Raw genomic sequence first — 27,846 nt, 5'->3', positions numbered from 1 at the left:
AATTATTTTAAAGGAAAAAAATCAAAAACATTTTTTTTTTACTTATAATTTAACAGAAGTTATAAGTTGTGTGAAGTGTCATCCTTAGTTACCACCATTCCAGGTCTGGAGTGGTAGTTGCCCCTTAATTCCCTCATTTACAAATTAAATATAGACTATTTTATAGATTATTTCTTTTACAAAATGTGTGAAAACCAAATTAATCTCTACACCAATTGTATACAAACCTGCCTACAGTTTAGGCATAAAATGTCCCAACAGATGGTTGACATGCCAACCAAGCAATCAACCTTCCTTATAAAAACTGCTAAAAATCTGCTTCGATTTTTTCCTGTTCTACAACTACTCTAATACAATAAAAGAATTGTTTAGCTTAAATTACTTGGGTTCATTTCTAATTTTAAAACTAGTTGTCACTTGTTTAGCTGTCTCCCTTCTGTAAAAAATAAATTCACTTCTATAGTTTAAACTTTTATTCTTTATTCTGTTGAATAAAGTGTATCATTTCTTTTATTTTTAATAAAATATCTTTAAATTAATCAGAATTTTTATTCTTTTTCAAGATGCACACAAAAAATCCTGAAACTCTTGTTTGCTATATTTTTTTTCCAACAGCTCATAAAAAGTTAGGATTCTTGTCTAGAATTCCCTTATTACAAAAGAAGAAAATCTGTATGGATAAAGCGACAATATTTCAGAAATCACAAATAGTATTATTTACCTATGAAAGTAAAATTTTATGAGCAAGAGGAGTGACTGTCTCATATCGCCATCTGAAGAAACATGAGAGAATTTCAAATAATTCTAATTTCCAAGGTTTTTTGTAATGGCTACGAATTTCCATTAATCACCTCAAAATGATTTTCCTTATAAAATAAAACTACTTGATCAATTTACATGATTATTGGAATATATTTTCGTTTCATCATGATTACATAGATTTTTCTTTATTTTTGTTTAATGTAGGAAGAATTTTGGACAAGAACCAAACCTTTTTTTATATAAAAAAGTAAATTAAAAAAATACTGTACATCTTAAGATTCATGTCCATTTTAAAGTTCCTTTGTATTAATAACTATACACCTCACCCCTTCCAATCTTTTTATTTTCAATTTTGCTTCAAGTGCATGTTTTTATTTGTTTACATTACTTTTTTAATTTTACAAATCACGCTTGTTAATGATTTACACGCATTACGCTAGGTCTGATCAAATAATTTATAGTTAACTGACATTTTTTTTTATAAAAAAAAATGGCTTATTTTTATGTTTAATTTGTGATAAGTTTTGTAAAATTAAAAAACTGCAGTGCTTATGGATTTGTTATCGTGCTATTTTTAAATAGTATTTTCAAGTTTCACAATATCTTTATCAAATTAAGTGGAAGTAAAAAATAGTTACAAAACAGCCTCATGTTAAGAATGGTTTTCTAAATAACATTTCAGCACAGTAACATTAGTGCATAAGTACCAAAAATACTTTACAAATATCAAGCTATTGTCATATATATATATTCGGAATTGTTTTTTCCTTTTGAAGCAATTGTTTCCTGTTTATTCCATCAACTTATGTGACTATATTTTCTCGTTTCTGATTATTTGTATGATGGCAGCATCGGCTATATGAAAAATGAAACATGTGTAAGAGTTGTGAAAATAGTAAATATAAAAATTTGCACAGTAACTAGAATGAACATTTACAGTATATATGCTCTGAAGTTGGCACATCTTCATTGAGCTTATTATAACAATTTTAAATATCTTATAAGACATACCTTAAATATTTTTATATTTACTAAAGATATTTTCTTGGTTATTTATCTTTATTTTTAATCAAGTCACATCTGTTCCATGAGTGTTTACAACTTATTGATTTTACTTTTATCCTTTCTTAAAAAGGGCACTTTTATTTGAACGAAGATATAATGAAAATAAAATCTTTTGTTAATTATCTAATAAAAAAAAAATGTGCTCACAGATCTTTGCAAAACAATGATACTTTTTTACTTTGGTAGTTCATTATGTCACCAAAGATTATGACCATTTAAAGTTTGTTGAAAATTAGACACTTTGCCACTTTTCATATAACTAAAAATGAAGGCTTCAAGTCCTTACAAATGTAATTAAGTAAATGAAAACTTATACGGGAAATGGTGATTATTGGATCAAAGCAACATAAACAATAGGCAAAATCTCAATACCTTTTGAGATGATTAAAAAAAAAAAATGTAACAGCTAACACATTGAATATTAATGATTCATAGCATAGTAAAGATGAAACTTAATTTTTATTTTAATAGTAAATTTAAAAAAAAAACCCTGCAAATTTAAAAAATACAACTTTATAAGGGTAAAAATTGTATTTCATTTACTAGTTTTTAACCATTTTTTTCTTTTTACAACTAAATTTTTACTAAAAGAATAAAAAAAAAGAACAAGTTATTCTCCTTAGCTGATTTTTCTGTTAGGGAGACTATTTAGATGTATTTAGATAAGAGAAAAGACAGCCCATCTTGGACATTGAGGATTTATACTGAGAAATCAAATCACTTAAGATTCTACAGAATTAATGTCAACTACAAATAATGGAACCCCTGGTTAGTCAGTTTGTTTTTATGTCCAGTTATAAAGTAACCAGTCTAAGTGGTTTTGTTGTGACTTACTCTAAATGACAGCCATAGTTATATATGCAAAAACAAAATATGCAGAAGTTTCTGCAAAGCAGCCCAAAAACTATGTGCTTGGAAAGCAAAATCCTCTCTGTAGGATTCCTAACTTCTGATAAAAGCACAGATCTCAATGGGAGGAACCCTCTAAAGGAGGTTGAGTGCTTTAAGTACTTCGGCTCTGTGTTTGTCTCTAGGAATATGATATCAATGCCCAAATCAACTACATTCGGCATGTTTTTGGTTGTCTACAACTCCATCACAATAGGCAGTCTATCAAACATTTGATCGGATGATCCTTCTCTACAACTGTGAAACCTGGCCAATGAGAGTTGTAGATCTCAAAAGGTTGGCACCATTTCATCTCCAATACCCAAATCGGAATGTGATTCAGCATCATCCCCCTGAACCAATCTCTTAAAGAGAAGATTTTGCTGGTCTGGCCACGCTACATGTCACAACGCTTAAGAGTTCATCCACAAAGTAATAGCTCCAAAACCATTCCAAGGTTGGCAAATGTGGCCGGAAGGCATGTTGAAGAAGTGGTTATACAATCAGAGCTAACGTCGAACCTAGCTTTGGCTCATAAGTCTATAGCATTTGCCGTTGGTCCCAGGACTGGCTGTCCATCACTGTGATGGTCTGTAATTATCCGGGAAACTGTTATACAAGAGGAGCCAGCATAATCTATCCTGGGTGAATGTCGCCTCAAGTTAAGTCTGTCATTTGGTGGAGAAACAAAGTATTTTGATTTCTCAAAATAAAACCTTTGTTTTAAACTTTAGTTATGATTTTGTTTTGAAAGAAAAACACCTTTATTGCAGTAGTGACAGACCACATAACCACCAACCAATACTGAAATCAACCACAAAAGACAGACGATCACTACCTGTGCAGTGAATACATAATTTCACTATTGAATTCAAAACTCATTGATATAGTTATACATTAAAAAGTTTCATATATGGGAACATTCAGCCGTGCACAATTTAAAGACTTGTGGCATTTTATTTTTAAGGTTTTTGGGGTTTTTTTGAGGATCAAAAACATTAAAAATTTGGGTTTAACCTACTAATGCACGTTGAATAAAATCAGTGAAAATAATTGCCACGTTATGTTAAAATTAATCTGGACCAAATGCTTATATATATATATCAATAACTTGTTTCTGAATTTGTGTTGTGCATTGATAATTTAGATTATTCAAACTATGGTTCTCAGCTTTAATGTTATTTTCATAACGTTTCTGTTCATGTAACTTCTGACCTTCTTCAGGTGTCTCTTGTCAAACTTGGAATTTGCATGGAATTTTGAACAGAACTCTGTATTTAATCCAAAGGGGTAGGATGCTTTCTTTGGTCAACCATAACTGGATAGAAGTCTTAGGTAATTCACAATCGTATTTTGAATACCTCCTGCACTGAGGATTGAATCCTCAACCTCTAGAAGAATGTCACAAGTAAATTTTATCTAATATTTTATGCATTACGCCATAGTCTTTGCAGGCAATTCTTTATTTTTTTTTTATCTTTAGCAGTTCTGTACATTTTTAATCCTACCATGGGCCACTGTTGGTGCATGTGCCATAAGTTAACCAACCATCCCTGATCTAGCATATTTTCATTTATGGTGAAAAAAAAAAAAAAAAAAAAGATTTAATGGTGACAAAATGTGAAAATGAACTTTATTCAAGAAAGACTATATTTAGTGCGTACCACAAACCAGTTTAGAGTTTGAAAACTCAGATATAGTGAAATTCCATTCAATTTCAACTTGTGATTTTGCGTTTATTTTAGGGGGATTATTTGAATTAAATTTAGCTGTGAACAAAATCTTACCTTTTCTCTTGTGTCATTAATAGTTCCCCCCCCACACACACACATCATTCTTACAGACTCTTTATCAATACTTATATCATTAAAAAAAAAATGGAGATCCCCCTTACAAAACTGACATGCATTTGTTGAAAGTCTATTCATAAGCACTAAATCTCATCACCACTAGTGTCTGATTTTTTGTAAAAACATCTAGCACATCTATTCATTTTTCATAATTTTAAAAACTTATACTAATTTCGACATTACACATTGTTTTTACCTGAAATGCATTTATTCGAATTTACATTATACTGCAAAAGCACCTGAGATCTTGCACATTTTAGACTGATTTTATTTAATATTAATACTTTAAATAATTAATGCTTCCATCATGATTAATTTTTATTTACAAGACAATCTTATGTTTGTAGTGATTTTTCACTTTGCTCATAACTTGCATTTTTAATCACACTGAAAATTGTTTATGAACCAATAACACAACAAATCTTTGATTTCCAACAAATGTTGAACTGTCATAATTCAATGACTAATTGTGCTATCAAAATAAATTTGATATTGTTTTGCAGAGGTCTATATTCCTACAGACGTTTTTAGATATAATGGCAATAAAATTTTGATTTTGAGGTAATAAGTTTTATTATAAACAATTCGTATACAAATGCCCTTTATTTTACAGATGGCTAATAAATATTGTAACGTCACTCAATAAGTCCTTTGCCTAACACACAGATGACGTCACTAATAAATAATCCATGTGATTTTTATAAAGTACTAACCTTCAAATTGTCAAAATTTGAGTTCAATCATTATTAGTTTACAAATTAAGTGAAGGTACTGTTGAAAATTTTCAAGACCACAGGAAAATCTGAATTTTGTGATAAACTTCCTGATGGGAAAAACTGTTCAAGCAAAGCAATAATTTGATAAGTGTTATTGGGATTGTGCTCTGTCTGAAACAATAGTTAAGGTGACATACTGAATTTAAACACTGTTGTACAAGGACAAATGATGCTGGATGCTCAAGTCATGAATATTTGTCAGTTGTAGAAAATTCATCAGCAAACTCATTTTGGTTGATCATGAATTAAATTTGCATAAAATAAAGAGGAATGAGCTATCACTAGCCAATGTATTCACCATTTTGGATGAACATTTTATCAATGGGAAAGCTGTTTTTAATGCAGGTAGCGTGTTTTCTCAGTCAATCAAAAGTAACATGCCGTTGATTCAAAGTGTTTTTCCAACAGTTTCAACACAAGTTTTGCCTCAATAAATGGCAATGAGGGAAACGTGATTCTATCAAGTCAGCTGAGTAGGCAGCAGTAGATGAAAGTCATCTCATGACTCGAATATCAGAAAGCAAGGTTTTGGCCTAAGCATTTTGAGATAGGCAAGGTATTTTATTCATTACATTTAGAAAAGAAGAACCTCTATAGTGAATATTATATAGCGTTATCAGTGCATTTAAAGTAGATCTCAAAAAACAAAAAATCCACAAATAAATGAACTGCACTTTCAATTTCTTTCACATCTTATTCTCCGCGCGTGATGCCCACCAGCAGATGTCAAATATCACTCTTAGGGAAAAGTGGTTTGAGACCAAAGACAAATCGTTCTACAAAAGAGGAGTTGAATTAGAGTGGTGTTGGAATTTGTCGCATTTATGTTGATAATAAAGTCTGATTTTGCTTAAAAGTTGTTAGTATGGCCTAGGATTTATTGGATATGTTGCATTCCTAAAAATCCATTAGTCATAATAATTGGTTTACTTTTTCCTGTTTTCGAAATCAGAACAGATACTTTGACTTGTGACTGCACATAAAATCATTAAGTTGGGTGCCAACCCTCAGCAATTATAAGAATAGCAATTTCTCAAAAGAATTGTTTGAATAATTTGGAAATCGTTTTGAAAGAAGCTTGTCTTGGTTTACTCTTAACTTTTTTTAAATTAAAAAATACTTCATTTTTGTAATAAAAAGTAAATATGTGTTTGGAGGGAACAAATAAGATGGAAAAAAAAAGAGTAAAACGAAAAGGAGTAGTCGGGAGTGGGACAGAAATGCCGTTAAAAAAAAAAGCCAGCTCAAATATTGCTCAGCAATCATGTATGCATATTTAATTTTTTATGAGCAAAGAAGCTTAATATTAAATAAATGATAATTATAAAGAATTTCTTTCATTTATGATATATAAAAATATTTTATTGAAATTTAAAAAGAAAAAATGGCACAACATCTCATGGTATGCATGTTCAGAGAGAATTTAAATTAATATTTACTTTTGTTTAAAAAATTGGAAAATTTAAATCTAGTTTCAAAATGGCGAAAAAAATTTCAAGTTTGATTGTTAACAAAGCATTAAAAAAACCTTCACGAATTTTGTTTACTTAAAAAAAAATTAAATGGAAAGTTAAAATAAAAATATCTTGTTTGACTAACGTTTCATTGAAAATTTGATTTCTGATTGTCATTTTCTTAGTTTTATTTCGATGATTTCAAATGAGAATTGCAAATCAATAGATTAGAACCTGTTAGTATTTGAATAATGAAGTTTTGTCTTCAAACAAAAATGAATTATTTCTGTTTCTATTATAACTATGTATCTCTGTATTGCTTGAATTATTCAAACTACTATTTTCATCTTAGTTGCTACATTTCCAACATTTCAGCCAATCCAACCTTCAAACTTTGGAATCTGTACAGAATATCCAACTGAACTCTTTAATCCAGAAGTGGATTTTTTTGTTGCATCTGCCAGGTTGAAGGTTCGATCTTTGTTACAGTCAATAACTAAGCATAACTTAACACTTTTACTGGCATTTACTGTTAAAATCTTACGTAAATTGATTAAATAGTTTAAAAAAAAAAATAAAAAAAATCTTATTAGTATCCATAGACTAATTTGCTTGAGCAAATTCAAGAAACAAAGGGAGATAACTCCACAATAATTACAGCTGGCGAGATTTTTTTGTAATGCCTCTGAATTTCCATTAATTACTTAAAAACGATCTTATAAAAATTAAACTATTTAATGTACGTGATTTTTGGAATAAGGTGTATTTTTTTTCATCACGGGTATGTATATATTTTTCTTTTTAATATAGAGGGAATTCTGGATAAGAACAAAAATTCCTGAGTTTAACAATAAGATTCCTAAATTTGATAAAATGCAGCTGAAGAAATTTGATGGTTGTATCGACTGAAATGTAAATATAAGATGAGAATAGCAATATAAATCAAGTCTAACAATCTTAAATATTTTTATCTTTTTTTTAAAAAAATCAAAAATTGTCTACATAATATTCACTTTCATCAAATACTTTTTGCATTTTTAACATGATGAATATTTTTATTTCTCTTCTGTTAAAAAAGAGAAAGTTTTAAATTTGTTTGATTTTCATTTGATCTCTGTGCATTAGTCTGGGCTGTCACAAAGAAGATTATTATATATGTTTGGGATTTATTAATTGCTATTTTTCCCCCCATTTTCAGGCAGGTATAAAGTTGAAATATTTGACCGCAACATAAATAACTATGTTCCCACTGTTTATGGATTGGGAGTGCATGTGGAAATCAGAGATCCAGAAGACAAAGTGATAATGTCTCGGGTAAGATCTTGTGTGAATAAAGTGTTGAACTTCTTTCCTATTCACACTATCGGACATTCAGCTGTCCACAGGAATCGGTGTTTGTACTTGTACCTGTGTTCTTTGTTAATGCTCTCAAATCCTTCATGAAGTAACAGATTCTTTCAGAATTGCAAATCTTTATGGTTATATTAATTTAATGAGTGGAAATTTACCTTCCCCCCCCCCCCCGTACCCTCTTATTTTTCCCATGTTATAGATCCAGAACTAAGTTTTCACAAATTTATATTAAGTTATTTTTAGTACCGAAGTTGAAAAGTAAAAAAATTACCCTGGGATTGATATTTCCTAGGCATTTGTTTCTCTACCGCTAAACAGATTTTTCTCCCACCACCAACCGCAATTGAAGACATTTTTGGATTATAAAAAATTACTTGCATAAAGGGTGTTTTCGTATGTAAATTTAATGTAAAATTGTCCTGCTGTATGAAAGTCCACATGTTTACAAATTGATTTTGACATTAAAAAAAAAAAGTCAAATAGGATGACCATTCAACATGGAAATTTGATGCTTAATTGATAAGCAATTTTTGGTTCTTGTCCCAAATTCTGCATATATTAAAAAAAACAAAAATAAAAATTCCGCATGATGTACATACTTGTGACAAAACAAAAATATATTCCAAAAAGCGTGTAAATTGATCAGGTATGATTTTTATAAAAATCATTTTAAGGAATGAAGGAATTTGGAGATATTACAACATAAGTCAACAATAATTCATACTAGATTTATCTCCCTTTGTTTCTTGCCATTTTTTTTTTCTTCTGATGGCAAGCGATCAGTTACTCCTTGGATACTCATAAAATTTTATTTTTTTAAAAGTAAAACCGCCTGATCAATGTACATGAATTTTAATATTTATTTTGTCATAGGTACATACATCATACAGATGATTTTTATTTTTGTTAATATAGGAGGAATTCTGGACAAGAACCTTAAGTCTGACCTAAAAGAATTTTTTAAATTTTTGGCAGAAACTGGAATTTGCAAGTTAGCTACAAATTCTCTCAAGATTATTAACTTTTAATACTCAGGGGGTGGGGGTATAAATCCACCCATCTCTCCATTCATGGGTAATATATTCCAGAAGTATATCAGTTACAAGAAACAAACATTGTGCTCATCAAAATCATAAAAATGACTAAAATATTTTTATATTTATTCTCATCTTTATAGTTGTAGTTTCACCACGTTTCAGCCAACTCATCCTCTGGCCTTCTTCAGGCGATTAACTGTGACAGGATAGGAATGCTGTAATTGTATCCCCAGTAATTACTCAGCATTCCTATCCTGACATAGTTAATCGTCTGAAGAAGGCCAGAGGATCAGTTGGTCAAAACATGGTGAAGCTGCAACTATGAGGATGAGTCTGCAAATAAATATACAATTTACTCATTCCAAAGGATTCCAATAAAAAAAAGTATTTTTTATTAAACTTTTACCATTTCAAAATTTAAACAGATGACTTTATTATCTAAGAGCATTTTCAAAGACTGCATTTGATTAAGCCTGCTTGCAAAATGATGCACCTATTAATCTACTAACTGCGCATGAAACTGTTTATACAACTTGCTTCCAGCTACTGACATGATTCTTTTCTCCCCGTTTTTTTACGCCACTTTTGCCTTCCTGATAAGATTCTAGTCATTTCTAACTTGCTCTTCCTTCCCTATTTACAAACCATTCCTTGCAGGCAAGTACAAAGTGCAGGTGTTTGATCATGGTGTCAAGGATTATATGCCGCCTGCACCAGATACTGGAATGCATGTGGAAGTTACAGGTCCGGATGATAAGATTGTACTGTCACGGGTGAGTTTCCCAAACACACACGTAATACAATGGGGTCATTTTATTCCCCCTACCCAACTTTTCTTTTTTTTTTTTTTTTTTTTTCTTATACTACTGATAATAATAGCACTTTTTTTTTATTACTACAAGTACTTCCAACTAGTAAGAACCTTATTTAAAAACTTGTTTAGGAATAACCATAAAGGTTGCTTTTCTTAAAAGTTGAGTACTAAAATAAAAGGAATCGGCTGCCCTTGTGAGAAATTATGATAGATTGTCTTAATGTTATGCCTGTATTTGGCTTTAGAAATGTTAAATTTCCCTTGATTATTGTAACTGTTGAGGGTAACCCAGGGGTGTAAGGTTCCTTGCTAATGGAATTAAAGGTGGTTTCATGGCAGGGTTTGAATCCTACGATCAGCGATAATCATCACTTCCTACACTAATGATTGCTAATATCTATAGGTACAAAAAAAATATATGCTGATCACTCTCAAACAAGTTTTTAAATTTATTATGTGGATAGCAAATTCAACATATGCCAGATAATAGATTTTCCCTACATACTGAAAAAAAATTATATTCAGGTTTTGCTCTAAAAACACTGAAAACAGAAGTTAATATTTTTCTAGAACAAAGATACACACACATTTAAATGAATAAATGCAAACGTTTTTTATATTACCATTAAAATGTGTTAGTGTTATTTAAATCAATAATACAACTTAATATTTCAAAATACTGTAGATATAGTAGAGAGGAAAGTTCCATTAAAACAGCTCTTTTAATGTCAGATTCACATAACTTTTTTAAACAATCTATAATAAATTAATGGTTGGTGTTATTCATTCTGAATTTTACTCCCCTACCCAACTTTTTTTTTTCTGTACTGCTGGGAATGGTAGCACTTTTTATTCTTTATTGGTAAACAGTACTTACAACTATTAAGAATTTAATTTAAAAGCTTTTTCAGGAAGAGTGGTAAGCATGATTTTATAATCGTGTGTGTGACAAATCTAAAACATTCCAGGTAATAAATTTATTTGGCCTTTCTCCCCTATACGCACACATTTACTGGAATATTTTTAGAGCAAAAATAGAAATTATTTTTTGCAGGACACACACACATCTAAATAAGTGCACTAAATTTTTTATCACTTTTCAGTATATAACCATAACTCCATATATAGTGCCAACAAACAATCCAAACACAATTATTAGAATGCTTAATTAACATAACTATTAGAGTTCACAATAAATGTTTGGTATACATTTATAATTTTATTGTTCATTTTGTCTTTATGTATTCAATAGTTTATTTGTCAACACTAATTAAAATAGTTTAATAAAAGAAATGGATAACGAAGTAAAAAACAAATTGCTTACTGGTGGTCTTTTTGCTTTCACTTTCTCACTCTCCTCTCTCTTCATCTCTCCCATTAACAATGCTGTATTTTTCTTAAATGAATTGATTTTTTAATTTTTTTTAAATTTCATTAGGGACTTATTTAAAATACAGTTGTATCAAGATTACCAAGATGTTACGGTTTATTTATGCAAATAAATGCAAAATTTTTAGTCTTGTTTCATTTATTGTTTTATGCTCAAATCAAGTTAAGTTAGATCCATGTCCAAGGAACCTATATCTAAAATTTCAAGTGTTTAGACCCAAAATTGGTGAGGAGTTTGGTAGAATTCTCAAAGGTCAAATTGTTGAACTTTGACCCCTTAACAGACAAATTTCTGGCCGAAAACGGATTACGTTTTCCCAAATCTCAGTACCCTATATATCAAATTTCGAGTCTGTAGACTGAAAATTGAGTTATTGTGTAAGAAAATATACACACACACAGCTTTCATATATATATATATATATATATATATATATATAATAGATAAAAGAATATACAATTTATTTTTAAACTGAAGTGTTCTTCGTATTTGGATTCTTCAAACTACTGTTCTCATCTTAAGTGTTATTTGTACAACGTTTCAGTCAATGTAACCTCCGGCCTTCAGGTGTATCTTGCCGAACTCAAGAATCTGCATGAAATTTTGAACAGAATCCTTTATTTAATCCATGAGGATAGCATGCTTTTGTTCCGTTAGCCCCATGATTGGATATAGGTCTTAAGTAATTCGCTGTTGTATTTTCAGTCACCCACACTGAGGATTTTGAACCTTCAGAAGGTCACTTTTATAACTGAATTTTTCCAAGTACTTTAACCACTGTGCCACAGCTCTTGTGGACAATTCCTAGTATAAATTTTATGGGCCTTAAACCTATTTTATTTCTAGATGTAAGTCTCATTTACTGCAGGAAGCAGCACATATATTGGAAGATCAATTTCTAAGTAAACCTAGTGTAGAATTGAACACAATATGGGAACCATTAATTTATAGATAATATATAGTAATAAGTAGGTAATGATATATATAATGATGTATTTACATTTGTTGCAGACAGGTTAATAAAATTCAAAGGGCAAAATTAGTTTTTATTACCCATGATATATTGTTAGTAAACATACATATAACCCCCTCTTCTCGCGCACGAGTATGTATAGTTGACTCCTTTACCTAGTCATATAACGCTTAAGGTACAAATGAAATATATCCAACATCACCCTCTTATGCCTACCAGCTGTTTCAAAATTTATAATGATTGGTAAATTAGTTTAGGTGCTAACCCTGTATGTACAAATATCTAAATGTATACATATGTGATCACATCAGTGTCTTGGAATTGCAAAACTCTGGCATCTCTTCAATGTCTCCTGTTATCAAGTGTAAAATTTTGATATTGTTTGGTCACTTTAAGCATTCCAGTGTACGGTTATGTAAAATATGCGTTGAAGATAGTATACAAAGAAGGTGATGGAAAGGTAGACAAAAAAAAATGGATAGACAACGTTTATGAACAGACGAACATGAACCAAGGTCGTAAAGCTTGGATATGAGTACATGTTCTGCAGCCAGCAGAGATTATGGTCAATAACACATACCTAACTTTTAAATTAATCCGGTTGTATTACCAGTCTTTATTATTACACTGGTTGCCATACCAGACATAGCTCATGAGTAAATGTTAACATATTCTCTATGAAATATTACATAAACATAAATTTTAAAATAAAATTTCACAAAGCATTTCATTAAAATGGCTGACTTGTTTTTAAACTAAACAATACACATTACTAACTAGCAGAGCATTTTTTCTCTCTCTCTCTCTAGCTGGATTGTCTTGGCTGTATTGAATCCACCTGATTGCAACCATTTGTTTAACCTGCAAGATTGCTGATGTTTACTTGAAACACCAATGGCAGCGAGACTTAGTGGCTGCATGCAAAGTTGGGGAAGGTTTGGCCCAGAACTCAAAGGGATAGTGTAACAGCAACATTGCTACTTTCACCCCATTAATTTTCGGCCTTGTGCCTAACAAGTCTTTATTTGTTGCATGCGGAGGCAGATGATCAAATGCCAATGGATCCAATTGATTCCTTCTGGATTTTCATCAGATCTATTAGTTGGGGAGATCTAATACTCTCATTGTCATTACTTCTTTCACTATAGTGTGGAAGGGTATACTGCCAAGGGAAGAATCTATCGGGCATGTATGCAGTGTGATGTATGGAAATTGGCTAATGAAAGTTGAGGACATGCGTTGCATGGACAAATGATATAAGAATGATGTAGTGGCTGTGTAATTTGAGTCTTTACTTCTGATGACTTCAGAAGATAAAATCTGGGCAATATAGTAAGATGGGTGCAAAAGAGGAGACTTTGATCATATTGCCATGTTAAAAAAAATGGATGACTATTTGGGTTAGTAGGTGGACAAAGATCAAGGAAAACTTTAGACAAAGTGGTAAGGATAGATGATTCGAGCGGAAAGGAGATAGATAATAATTTGACCAGTTATGTGTTTAGTTCGGAAACATTTTAAAGCCGTCCAACATGTGCCAGTGTGTAAACATAAAACAGACATTAAACTGAATCTAAGGAAATTTGGGATTGAATCGGTATAGGAATATGGTATCACAGAATGTTTTTATTCTAGTGTATTTTTGCTGGTGATCATGGCAATCAGTCTTCCGTTTACTTTTGGTAGCCTCGTAACTCTCACTTGTTCTTTTTAGTCCTCATATTTCATAAGCAATATTTCTGACAAAGGGGGAAGAATTGCTGCTTTCTGGGTCAGAATCCATCTGACACTTATTGCTGGCAAGTTTTGTTTTTTAAGCTTCTTGCATAAAGTGGATTCATGCCTTGTCGTCTGGAGCAATTTCCATTAAAAAAAAAAAAAAAAAAAAAAAAAAAAAAAAAAAAAATCGCCAAGAAACTGAGGAGCACATTCTCATAAGTGATTCTTCAAAATATTTTGTAGTTTCCTAACCCTAACTATAAGTCCATCAATTTGCCAAAAATTTCAAAATTCACTCATAACTCAGCTCCTGTCAACTTTTATCACAGTAATCTAAAAATCTGTTTTCCCAATAAAATACGTACAAAACTATAAAAGCAAAAATTGTTTAGAAGACATGCTTGTGACCCGATGAGTCGCAACCACTACCACTATTTCTTCTATTTTTGGTTTTGTTTGAAAATTCATTAACTGACTTTTAAGACCTTTTTGCATAACTAAATTCGAAGTCTTTACTTTCACAGCTAGTTATAACATAGTTTCAACTTTCTAAATTAAAATGGCTTCCATGATTTTCTGAATTAACCTTTTTTCTTTTTATTGCAAACAAAAAGTTAATTTCTCTCTAAGATTGTAACTTTGACTGATTTGCTTAATGCTTAGTGTTTGGATTTTTTTTTTTTTTTTTTTTGCATGTGTTACGTCGTGTAGGAAACCATCAGTGTGATTATATCAGCTGCTTCTGCTTTTGTAGATGAATGCATTTCTGTTGAATATTTGTAATCTTTTAATATTTTCTTTTCATATTTTTGTAATCTTTTGTCAGAATTAAGTTTGAAGATGCGACACTTTGTTCATATTGCTGATCATAAAGTGTAAATGATTACATTTTTAACCTTGGAGAAAAATCTTCTCTCAATTCAACATGAACTCATATTTTAATAATCAAAAGCTTTTTCTTTTCATAAATTAAATTTCATTAACCCAATGGCGTTCTATACAACAAGCCATTTGATAACTCAGCTGAGAAGCATAATTGAAGGCTGATAGATAAACTCGATTTTTCAGATTTTTTTTAAGTAAATTAAGTCAACTATATTTAAAAATATACAGAATAACATTTTGACTCTTATCTGAGGAGTTGAAAATAAATAAAAACCTTGAATGCAAGCAAAAAGGTAAAAAAAAAAAAAATTGATCCAGACATATTTTCATTTATTCATCTTTCAACGTTTTTTTTTATCCTCACATATTAATCGAAATGTTCTTTATATTTTCAAATATAGTTGATTTGACTTTAAAAAACTGAAAATAAAACATTTGTCAATAGAATAACCCTTCAACCGTATTTCTCAACTGTCATAAAACTGTAAGATAGAATGCCATGATTAACCCAATTTCTTCAAAATTTTAAATTGTTGTACATATTACATTTTTTTTCTTGTATATTCTAATTTGAGCGGAAACAGTTGGAAAAGAATTTTCAAACTTTAGATTTGAGAAATCAATTGGGGAGGAGGGGTCTGATTTCTTACTTCAGAGTCAGATTTTTATGTTTTTTGTTTTTTTTTAAACTCCCTCCTTTTCCGAATATTTTTTATATATACATTTTTCCATAATGACTCCAATTCACTGGTGAAAAAAATGGTATCCACTGTCTTGCCTATTGTGAGGACGAGAATAAAAAAAAAATTGTGATGAAGCTTGAATTGATGTTTTTTCTTTCTCCTCTTCTCCCCTCAATTGCACATTTCTCAATAGTTTTTCTTTTTCTAAATTTTTAGATTGCATGTCATTTTCTAATTCATAATTGATATTTTGACCATTTTCGCTGCCATTTCCTGATTCTCCTTTTTCTCTTTACAAGCATGAAAAATGCAGAGAAGTTCTATTATTCATCTTTCACCAAAACTGAACGCCTTCCGCAATCTTAACTGCTTTTCTTTGAAATGAAAAATCTCGTGTGTGGTGTATTAATGCATCAATTTTTACGTATTTACTTCAACACGTATTGTTCAATACGTGAGTATAGCTAGGTAGTAACTTACAAATTAAAGTAAATTACAAATTGTGGCAATTAAGCTACACAGACTCCAGCGCTTTATCCTTGTTGGGAATCCTGAAACAAAAATGTACGGAATTCATGTTAGCAGGTGCTTTTATAGACACATGTGGTGGTTATTCTGTCTAGCTAACCAAGAACATTCATTGTTTTTCTATCCCATAGATTAATTTTTCCATTGCACTTTTTACTTCCACTTTTGTTTTGTATGGAGGTGACTTTGTGTCAAATTAATACTAGATAACCTTATTTTAACATGTGTGCTTGGAGTACTTTTCTATTTTAGGTATTTAGTTTTTTATTTATTTTATTTTACTTATGCATTTTTATCCTAAAGTTTATTCTGTATGTACATTTTTTTGCTATTTCACTTGTACAGTTTAATAGGTTTTTAAACTGAAGTAGTGAAATAGCTGACGACTACACAGAATACACTTTACTTTAGTATAAAAATGCATGATAAAGAAATAGATTAAAACAAAAATTAAATTAAACCAACACCTGAAATAGAAAAAGTACTCCTACTTGTTAAAATAGGACACCTATTAATTCGACCCATTCACAAAAAAAAGAGTGCATTATTCCTATACAAAACAATAAGAGGAAGTCAGCCAAACCTTTGTTCGAAAGAAGCCTTGCCATTAGCTAATGGAAACATCAACCTGTAGGATGAAATAACAATGAATCTGATTGGCTAACTACATGCACAACACCTGGTAACACGAATTCCATACATTTTAGCTTGACAATTTCCTACAGGGTTAAACACATGTTCTTTTTAGCTTAATTTGTCATCAATATCTTTTTATAACTTGGTAATTATACATAATTTTTACTTTTTTTTTTTTTTTTTTTACACGGAGGTCACCACTTATCAAGGCCCGGAAGCCACTCAGGGATAAGGGTTATTGCAAGTACATTACGTTAGTGTGGAGATTTGATGAAGTGTTTACTTAAGGGGGCGGTTGATAAGGAATTTGTTAACATTGGACTTGAAGACATCCAAGTTGTAGTCCGGTGGGAAGCAGGCAGACGAAACAGTTCCACAGGCGTGCAGTTCTAAGAAAGAAGCCTTGTTCATGGAATCCGCGTTTTGATTTAGGCACAGATAAAGAGTGGGGGAAATTTTTCACAGTGGATTCGGCTAGACAGGTGTTTTTCGTGAAAGATTGGCGAGGGGGGACCAGAGATTGGAGCTCAGACGAGCACCTACCATGGAAATAACGATAAAACAAGGATAGGCTCGCAACGTCTCTTCTGTGGGAGAGAGGTTGCAGGGTAGAGAAAAGGGCATCCCCCACTAAGCCACGAAGTCTATTTTGTACTCTGTCAAGGCAGGATAGGCTGTTTTTAGCAGCTCCTGCCCAGATATGGCAACAGTATTCCATCCTTGGACGTACTTGGCTTTTATATAGATAGAGAATTGCATCAGTAGTGAGATATCTTCTGGAGCGGTAGAAGGATCCCACCATCTTTCCAGCGACCTTGGCAACAGACGATGTACGTGTTTCATTTCAGATCAGGAGTAAAGGTCAAACCCAGAAGCTTGTAAAAACACGGGGCCTCACCCAAACGAGAGCCATCCATCACAATTGATGCCAGCTGGGGATCAGAGCATTGATGATGTAAGGATAGGAGTTTGGTTTTGGATGCATTAGAGATAACCAGCCACATCTTCCCCCACTGAACCACGTGCTCAAGATCAGAGGAGAGAGAATCAGAGAGAATTTTGTCATTTACAGCCTTTGATGTGTTGCCGTAGATGGTCGTGTCATCAGCATAGATGTCAACGAATGATTTAAGTATGTGTTTAGGGAGGTCATTGATGTAGATCAGGAAGAGAGTTGGGCCTAGGATTGACCCCTGAGGGACTCCAGCATTTATATTGCAGGCCTCCGATTTTTGTCCATCTACCACTACTCTTATGAGCCTATCGGAGAGAAATGATTTAATGATTGAGAAAACATTTCCAGTTATACCGTAGCTGGAAATCTTGTGAAGTAGACCCTTATGCCATACCTTGTCGAAGGCCTTTGATATTTCAAGAGCAATTGCCCTAGAAAGGAAGCCTTTGTCAAGAGATTCACTAATCCTGTGGGATATAATCGTCAGCACATCTGCGGTAGATCTTGCAGAGCGGAAACCATATTGTGTCACTAAGAAGGTTATTCCTGCTGAGGTGGTTGACTATTTCTCTATTTAATATGGATTCCAGCAACTTACTCATAACACACAGGAGACTTATTGGTCTGTAATGAGAGGGAGATGACTTATCACCTGAATTCTTAAATACAGGGCTAACTGATGAGGTCTTCCAGGGAGTCGGAAAGCGCTTCTCCTTAAGGCAGCGCTTTAACAGTTTCGTAAGTATGGGAGCAAGTTCTGGTTGAAGCTTTTTTAACACTATAATTGGGATGCTATCAGGGCCAGTTGCTTTACTGGAATCTAGGTTCTTGATTAGCTTGGCAACCTCATGCACGGATATTTGTATGTTACCTAGCTTGTTCTGTGTTATAGGAGGAAATATGGGGAGTTGATGGCCTTCGTTGCATAGGGTAGAATTAGCTGCAAAGTTCTTTGCAAATAGTTTGGCCTTGTCTGACGCTGACGAGATGACCTCTGGTCCATTGATAATGGTTGGGATAGAACGCACACTTCTGTTCAGGATCCTATTTGTTATTTGCCAAAACTGGTGGGAACCAAGCCGCTGATCAGCTACCTTGAATTTAACAGACTGGGCATATAGCTCTCTTGCATTTTTTATTACTCTTTTACAGTGGTTGCTGGCATGGCAGTCCTGAAAGCAGCTTTAGTCTCAGTGCATCTATTACGTTGGTAGCTATGGAAAAAGTGATTTCTGTGCGCGATAGCAGCAGCACATTCTGGGGAGAACCATGGCTGGCTGTTAGGTTTTTGTTGGAATTTTTTAGATGGTATGAATTGGTCTATGCCTACAATTAACCATTCGGTCAGATCTGATACTATAGAGGACACTTCCTTTTTAAACATGGAGTGCAGAGGTAAATCAGATATGAATGTAACGGAAGCTATCCCAGTCAGCCATAGAGTATCGGTATACAGTACGGTGGAGGGGTACGTCTGGGAGCTTCTTACATTTCGTTTTTATCTTAACTGATACGACGGAGTGGTCGGAGGATCCTAGAGGAGAATGAACGGAACATGAACATAGCTCAGGGGAAGTTGAGAGAAAAAGGTCTAGGAGGCTTGCATATTGACCGGGTGTATCAGGCACATTTTACTAGGCGGCTATTGCTGTGAAAACTGCTGTCATCCCTACTTTGTCCTAGCATTGGGGCCTTTCTTACACAAATTAAGAAATGAGGTAGCAACACCAATTATGCACGGATTCGCAGTATCTAGTATAGGGTATTCCTGGATTTGTTGATGTTGCTGTTTTCATGACATTTAATCAGTTAAGTAGTTCTCTCTGTATGTAGAAGTTATCTGGGCCATAATTGATTACAGCAAGTCCAGGGCCTTTGGTTGGGTGCCTGGAGCAGCAAAATCACACTTCTAGATATTTTCAGCTGGTTGGATGGTTTGGTTTGGATTGTTGACATTTGGTTCAAACCAGGCCTCCAGTTAGAAACTAACTTATCAGCAGCACAGTCTAAGGTTAAATCGTTCATCACTATTTGGATTTGTAGGACCTTTTCCTTAAAGGGTAGAACTTTCCGGGCTGACTGTACTACTCCTGTTTACAAAGTACCTCAGTTTTCATAAACTTGCTCTTCTTGCTTATGTGGAAGAGTACAGACCCGTCTGAAGACGGGTCTGTACTCAATATTCAAATACCAGGTCAGTTATCTTAATTCTGAACACTGACTTGACCATTGATCCAAAGCATGCTGACCATAGTTGGAATAAAAACAGATCCATGCTGCCTACATTGCAAGAATAATGAAAGAGAAATAGCCGAACATGCGTTTTTTTTTTGGTTGTTTTTTTGGTTGTTTTTTTTTACTTGCAGAAGACTTTGGCAACTCTGGAAGTATGTCAGGAAGTAGCGGTTCGCATCAATGCTGAACATCCGATAATCCAAAATGTAGCAGGAGTCATCGATAACATAAACCCACTGTGGCCTAGACAGAAAATTATTTTTTCTAGGCATCTTAACTAGCGAGAATGGTGATGTGGGTTTCACATCTTGACAATATCTGGAGTTTTATGTTTCCAATCATAATATGGTCATTTACTTTCAGCATCTTAAGGTGAAAATCGGATGCAATTTGAAATTAGATTATATCGATTTCAATAGGAGGTAACTGCATGATACTAGTGCATCCATTTAGAAGTCAGGTGTGAGCTTGTGTTCTCTGCTTAAGCATGGCACACATGGTTCTGAGTTTTATGGAACCCATCCTTCAGATTTAAGACTCTGAGCTAGTAGAGTAAATGAGCTCTGATTCTGTTTTGTTTTTGATACTTGAGAACCTCCAAAGTTGCTCGTTCTTCACATTTTATTTGCCTCCTCCCCTCTGTCACCCCTAAACTAAACTGTTGCATATCTTGGACACCATCCATTTCAATATTCAACCCCAATCTGCTTTATTTTTTGACATCCCAATTAGTTCCCTCTTCCATTCAAAGCCCGACCTGCTTGTTTTCACATCACCCAGAAAAACAGTGAGCAATCTATCACTTAGAGAGCCTTACTAACCTATATTTTTTTATCTTTGTTATAAAGTCTCTTAAGATTGGGATTAACTAAGTAGAATTGACTCATAGTGAAGCAGTATTTTTGTGAGTGCCTAACATAAGTTCAAAAGTATTTGACAAATTCTATGAGCATTGTCATATTTTGTTATATATGCAATATATATCCCAAAAGACTGGGGAATCGATAATTAGTAAGAGAAAAAGGGGTCGCCCTCAGTTTCAATTAAAATATGTGTAAAAGATATGAAAGAGGTTGGTATAGACCTTGGAAGCTGGGGGACACTTGCTGATCAGGGTAATCTGTGGAAATACCAGGTCACCAGCAGCCCGGGGGAGGGGGGGATAAAATTCATCAGTTATCGGAGAAGTGAGCCTGATATAAAGAACAACTACCCTGCCCACTACCAACTTCATCCCCTTCATCCATAATCAATGGATGCTAATTATATGCAATAGTTTTGTCTGGTTACTGGGATGTTAAACAGATACTACACTTTGATCATAACTAAAAGGTCATGGTACTATAAAATGATTTTATGACTAGGTATTTTTAAATGGATGAAATAAAAACTGATTTAATCTATTATCTTTTAATGGAGGTAGTGTAGTATCTGTTTTGTTGCCATGATACTTTGCTCACAGACATTATCTTTTATAGAGGATCCTCTCTGGCATTAACTCCTTTTGGGGTCAGTATAGTTATGTTCATTCCTCACAATACCATCTTCTTTTTCCAGGAAGAGGGGGTGTAGTGTTTGTTCATGGTATCCTCTTGATCATAGTCTTATGAGTTCATTCACCATGATATTATTCTTTAAGCCTAGCAAAATAACTTGAAATTGGGAGTTTTGAATTTACTGTTGATATGAGAAATGGGCTCAACTTCGTTTAGATATATACACAAATTCAAAGAATACTCCTCGTAGGACAGGTAAAATGAATTCCTGAAACAGAACAGTTTTGCACTACTTTTATGCCCTCTTACAAAGATTAAAATCAAAATACAATGCTATTAATCTTTGTGTCTAGAATCCTTATTCCAATTTTGATTAAAATCCATTACATGCTTTTGATTCATGCTTTAAGTTCAAAGGGTTTCTAAAAAAAAAATTGAAATGCAGGGAATCTTGCTTAGTTGATGTCTAATGACTAGGGCTAGGACAACAGCATATTCTTTTCATTGTTTTGACTCTTGAGTGTATCTGTTGATATCGTATATGCGATTATATAGTGATGTGGTTCTCAGTGCATTAACTGTCTGTCGTATATATATTCAAACGTCAAAACAATATTTTGTTATCATAGCCCTACTAATGACTCTATCAAATTCAATGTAAATCTGAAATATTTGTATTATCAAATTAAAACTTGTGCCCATATTTTGCCTCCTAAAACTCTATAAAATACTCTGAAAGAAACAGATTTCCACCCTCTATTTTACTCCCTTTTGTATGAAATTCAACTATACAACCCCTTGCAGCTCGTTGCTATATTCCAAAATTCATTAATTTAGGAGTGAATCCTTTACCTAGAGATTTTGGAATTACGTGACTTGATATTATTTTTGCTTTTGATTAATTTGCATATTACTATTCTTATCTTGCTTGTTATAGATTTCAACCGAGGTAACCTCAAGCCTTTTAATGCTTCTGCTGTAACTAGGAAATCTTTTAGTTTACAAGTTCTAAAAGATTTCCTCACAGAAGATTTGAGGTTATAGTTGTGAATATAGCAACCAACAAGTTTTTGTCTATACTCCCCTTATATTAAAAAACAAAACAAAAAAATCTGTTTGACAAAATGAAAATATATTCCAAAAATCATGCAAGTTGATCAAGTAGTTTTATTTTTATAAAGAAAATAATTTTTAAACAATTAATATGAATTCATACGCATTACAACATAAATTTTGCAAGTTTGGAATTATCTCCTTTTGTTTCTTGACGTTATTTTTAAAATGGTAGACAAGACAGTTTCTCTTCAGTTACTCATAAAATTTGATTTTTTTATTTAAGAATAAAACTACTTGATGGATTTACAGGATTTTTGGAAAATATTTTGTCACAGATACATAAATCATACAAATTTTTTTTTATAAGAGAAATTCTGAACAAGAATAGTAATCCAAATTATCAATCCTAATTTAAAAAATTCTAAAAAATTTTAATGTTTTTTCCTTTCAGACTTATGCAGCTGAGGGCAGATTTACTTTCACGTCTCATTCAGCTGGTGAACATCTTGTATGCCTCCACTCCAATTCTTCAGCTTGGTTTTCAAGTGGACAGTTGGTAAGTCACTAGTTCTAGATATTGAAACCATACTGTACATTTTTTTAGGCAGCGAACTTTAAATTGACAACACTATTTTCTTAGATTGCAGATATGACAACTATCAGTTACTTTTAGTTCAGCTTGGTTTGGCAATTCATCATGAAGTGCCTGACATACTAGCAGCGTTTGTAAATTTTGAAATTTTTTTTATTTACATTTGATGGAGGAATAATTTTGTCAACTGGCTCCTAATTAATGCAATTTAACCCCATTAGACTATTTTCCATGGCGATATGGAAAGTCCCATATCTTGGATATGCCATTGGTAAAATGGAAAGATGCAGTCTGATATCATGGGTGTGCCAAGTTAAAATCCAGTCGATTTTATGGTGCTACTTATAGATGTTGGCAACCTTCATGTGGTCCCTCTTGCTAATTGGTATCTAATGATTCTGAAAAAAACTGGGGAAATCAATGTCAACACCAGAATTAAGTCGATCAAAAAATAATTGTCCCTTGTTGATTTATGTAAATTTACTAATTAAAAAAAAATATGGCATTTCATTTAGTTAAATAAATTCTAATTCATGTTAAGAATCTGTTTCCTTGAAGAATACACCAGTCTCTTGTAAGAATCTGAGAAAATTTCTGCATTATTTGTCATTAATTTATTCATGCAAACCAACCACGAGAAAGAAAAGATGGTGAAACACACCAATCATCCTGTGATAATCTAGAATAAAGCCACTTCAACAGTCACGTCGGAATAGCAATGTATCTTAACCATTTCAAGACTAAATTTACTGAAAATAAGACCAACTTTCATCCAAAAGCAACTCGCCATCAACAATTCTCAGTCAAGAACTAAACAACCTCATCATAGCAAACTTACTAAAATACGTTCTTAAAACATACTAAAAAACATACTAAAATATGTTAAAAACATGGCTATATCTCATTAGGCATGCTAAAAAAAAAAAAGCATTAGAAATTACCTAAATCTAAACAGAACTTCTATAAGCAAAGTTTCTTTCCAAGAACTACTCATCTGTGGAACACTATACCACAAGACTGCTTCCCAGCTTACTACAATGTGGTTATTTTAAAGTTTAATATTAGAGCTGATATGAACAGTGATTTGCTCCCTAACTCCTGGCTTGTATGTTGTGTCTGCAGTGGAAAAGAAACTGACTATCCTAAATAAGCAAGCGAATGTGGACACCGGGTTTACTTTCGGTTGCCTCATAACTCTTTCCTTATTTTGCTTTTAGTTCTTACATTTCATGAGTAATGTTTCTGACAAAGAAATGAATTGCTGTTTATTGAATCGGAATCTATTCATTTAACACTAGTTTTCTTTTGTTTTTTTTTTAATTTAAAAATGTTTTTAATCACAAATGTTCTTTTAATCTCCTCCTGCTACAGAGAGTCCATCTTGATATTCAAGTCGGTGAGCATGCAGTTGATTATCAGCAAGTGCAGACGAAGGATAAACTAAGTGAACTTCAGTTGCGAATTCGGCAATTGCTCGATCAAGTTGAACAAATCACAAAAGAACAAAATTATCAAAGGGTAAGTCATTTTCGTTTTTATGGTAACAGATGATTAAATTTGTTGCAATCGATAACATCTGCTTTCAGGTCTTGATAAAGAGTACATAGCATAATCATGTTGACATACCAGTTCCTGTTAGATCATCAAAGTTAAGCATCGTAAAAACTGATCATTACTAAAATGGATGACAATTTGGAACTACCAAGTGCTGTATGTGCTCTTTTATCTCTGCATTGTTTCCAGTTGTCTTTAACTTATCTTTGGCGCTAGAATCGGACAGTGCCAACTCAGGAGAAGTGTGGTTGGAGATTGTGCAACCTTTTATTTACAGTAACGTGTGTAGTGACTCTTACAGAAGCAAATTACAGTTGGAACTACTATCCAAACACCAGTGTTGTGAGGGAAAGTATTTCCCTGTAAGATTTGCATTAATCTGATAAACAAAGACATAAAAATACTAAGAAATATTTTGGGTTTTTTTTTTTTTTGTTAATGGACTCAATTTAAAATGTTTAGTTATCCAATGACCAAGAGCTGCACAGAATTTCGAATGGAGCCTTTATTTAATCCATGGGTGTAGCATGCATGTTGTCATAAAAATTGTAGGCAAGAATGGTGGAGAGTGAAACGATCTAAAGAAGCAGCACATGTGCTGAATAACTATCAACCATTAAGCAGACCTTGTATAGAATTTTACACAATATAGGAACCATTTTTACATATATATATATATATGTGTGTGTGTGTGTGTGTGTATTGTAATAAGTAGTAAAACTGTACATCTAAAAACAAAAATAGGTTTAACACTCTTAAAATTCATATTAGAATTGTCTGCAAGTAGATAAAGTATTTGGTAAAATTTCATTATAAGTTACTTCTGAAGGTTAAAGGTTCAATTCTCAGTGTGGGCGACACTCAAAATACAATTGTAAATTATTTTATGACTAACAGAAAGATAGCATGCTACTCCTGTGAATTAAATAAAGGGTTCCAATTAAAATTCTGTTTTAATTCCAGAGTTCTTCAGATATGTCTGAGGAAGGTTGATATGGATTGAAACGTGAAAATGACACTCCAAATGAGAAGAGCAGTCAAAAGAATCCAAATACAGATAATAAATCCTCATCTCTAAAATTCAGAAATAAAACATCTATTATCGCTAAATCTCTAATTTCCAGATTCAATCTTCTAAGGTCATCAGATTACACATCCATGTAACACATTTTCAACCCTCACATCAAATAACCTTTTATACATTAAGTTGTGCTGAGTGAAGAAAAACCAAATAGGTTGGATTGTCAATCCATTGAAACAACTGTCGCTGAATAAAACGCACTGATTATAGTGGCAATGCTATCCTAATGGAACATTTGAGGTGGTCACAAATTGTGATATAATAACACAAAACTGATATCTGAAGTTGGTTGATGATTTGAGCCAAAGAATCAACTTTAATTTCTGTAACAACCCACCATCCCTCACAATAAAGATATGTTTTATTTTCATACATCAGTGTGTCATCATTGTTAAGCACAACAGTAATACTACAAGCCAGATGATTTTAATCATTTCACTCATGTTCGCTCATGTTTTTCACCAACAAAAAAAATAAACAATCCAAAACACACTAACAATGTGGCATTTAAAACAAAACTTGCTCTCAGGCAAAAAAAAGAAGTTGGTCTCCTTTTATTCAGCCATTTTAAACTCCCAACAACGCTTAAATTTGCATAATTAAGCTCAGCTCATAATCAAATAGTTTTAGGTTTGCATGTCACTGTTTCCTGACAGCGGACACATGCTAACCATGGCTGCTTATTGTCTTTTAACACTGTTACTACAGGTTAGTTTGTGTTTATGAAAAAAGTTTTTCTAATGAGCCCCTTGTTTTATCAAGAAAAAAAAAACTGAATTTTTACTATCCTGAATTTGTAGAAATTCTTTTTCATCAAACCAAAGATTTCATGAAAAATGTTTTAAAGCTTTGCCGGTTTTGTTTTTGCTTTTTATTTTTTTTCTCCATTTTTGTGTGATGTTTATTTTCCATATCTTTTATTTCAGTATCGAGAGGAAAGATTCCGCTTGACAAGTGAGAGTACCAACCAACGTGTACTGTGGTGGTCAGTAGCTCAAACAATTATCCTCCTCATCACAGGATTCTGGCAAATGAAGCATCTGAAAAGTTTCTTTGAAGCAAAGAAACTTGTTTAAGATTGGCTGTTTATTAAAAATAAAAAAATACCCTCTCCCAATTTTTTTTTTTTTCTTGTTCAGGATTTTAAAAAAAAAAAATACCTGTATGATTTATGTACCTGTAACAAAATAAAATTATATTTCAGATTCTGCGTAAATTGATCAAGTTTTATTTTTATAAAGAAAATCATTTTTAAGTGATTAATAAGAATGTGTATACATTATAACGTGGATCTCATAAGCTTGAATTGTCGAGTTATCTCCCCTTTTTTAATTTTATCAAAATGGCGAGCGAGACACTCTCTTCCTCAGATACTCATAAAATATGATTTTCTTATTTAAAAATAAAACTACTTGATCCATTTGTAATTTTTTTTTTAATATATTTACATCATAGGTACATACATCATATAATTTGTTTAATATAGTGAACTCTGGACAATTTTGTTTTATTCCTCTTTTACTTAGTATATTTTTTTTTTTTTATTTAATTTTTTTTTTTTTTTTTTTTTTTTTATTTAATTTTTTCACTCATTCTTTTCCTCCTTGTTACTCTTTCCTTTTCTCTCTCATCTATTTCTGCTAACTTCATTCAATTATGGTTTGGGGGCTAATCTTTCTGAAAAATTTTTTTTCTCCCTCTCTCCTTTCTTTTGGGTCCCAGTCTCTTTCATCTGACATGAGTCATAATTTTGTATACTCATCCTTCATTGCTTGTAAAATGGTTTATATATTAAAATATGTGAGACCCTTTTCATCTTATTCTGATTTTTTGTTTATATTTCGATTAAAAAAAAAAAATTGTGTAAAGTGTTTTCTTTGTTTATTCCATGAATGTATATTGTATATCTGTTGGACACTTTTATATGTAAATATTTTCATTTCTGAAAATAAACATTGAATGTGCATTCACTGCACTACTCATGATCTCCCTACTTGCTATGCCAGCCCAAAATTGTCAGTGCTGTAACGAAGAATTCTCCATCCAAAATAAAACAAATCACAA

The 27,846-nt window shown here is 32.4% G+C and overlaps 1 protein-coding gene across 2 annotated transcripts in view; it reads left to right on the top strand.

The window, feature by feature from the left end:
- LOC145283538 (transmembrane emp24 domain-containing protein eca-like) overlaps nt 1-27,602 on the top strand; it is a 45,632-nt gene extending 18,030 nt beyond the window's left edge. The window contains exons 2-5 of one of the 2 annotated variants that reach the window (XM_080132407.1): nt 9,843-9,958; nt 23,007-23,111; nt 24,519-24,665; nt 26,709-27,602. In XM_080132407.1, the coding sequence (XP_079988533.1) occupies nt 9,843-9,958; nt 23,007-23,111; nt 24,519-24,665; nt 26,709-26,858 (518 nt within the window). In that variant the 3' untranslated portion in view covers nt 26,859-27,602. Of the gene's footprint in view, nt 1-7,993; nt 8,110-9,842; nt 9,959-23,006; nt 23,112-24,518; nt 24,666-26,708 lie in introns of both variants that reach the window. The other variant, XM_080132408.1, reaches the window with a different exon arrangement.
- The last annotated feature ends 244 nt before the right edge of the window (nt 27,603-27,846 follow it).

The sequence above is a fragment of the Euprymna scolopes genome, chromosome 8, assembly GCF_053919585.1.
Source record: "Euprymna scolopes isolate OS-2025 chromosome 8, ASM5391958v1, whole genome shotgun sequence".
NCBI classification, from domain to species: Eukaryota; Metazoa; Mollusca; class Cephalopoda; order Sepiida; family Sepiolidae; genus Euprymna; species Euprymna scolopes.
Note: the sequence above shows the minus strand (reverse complement) of the source record. Positions and strands in the feature narration are given on the sequence as shown.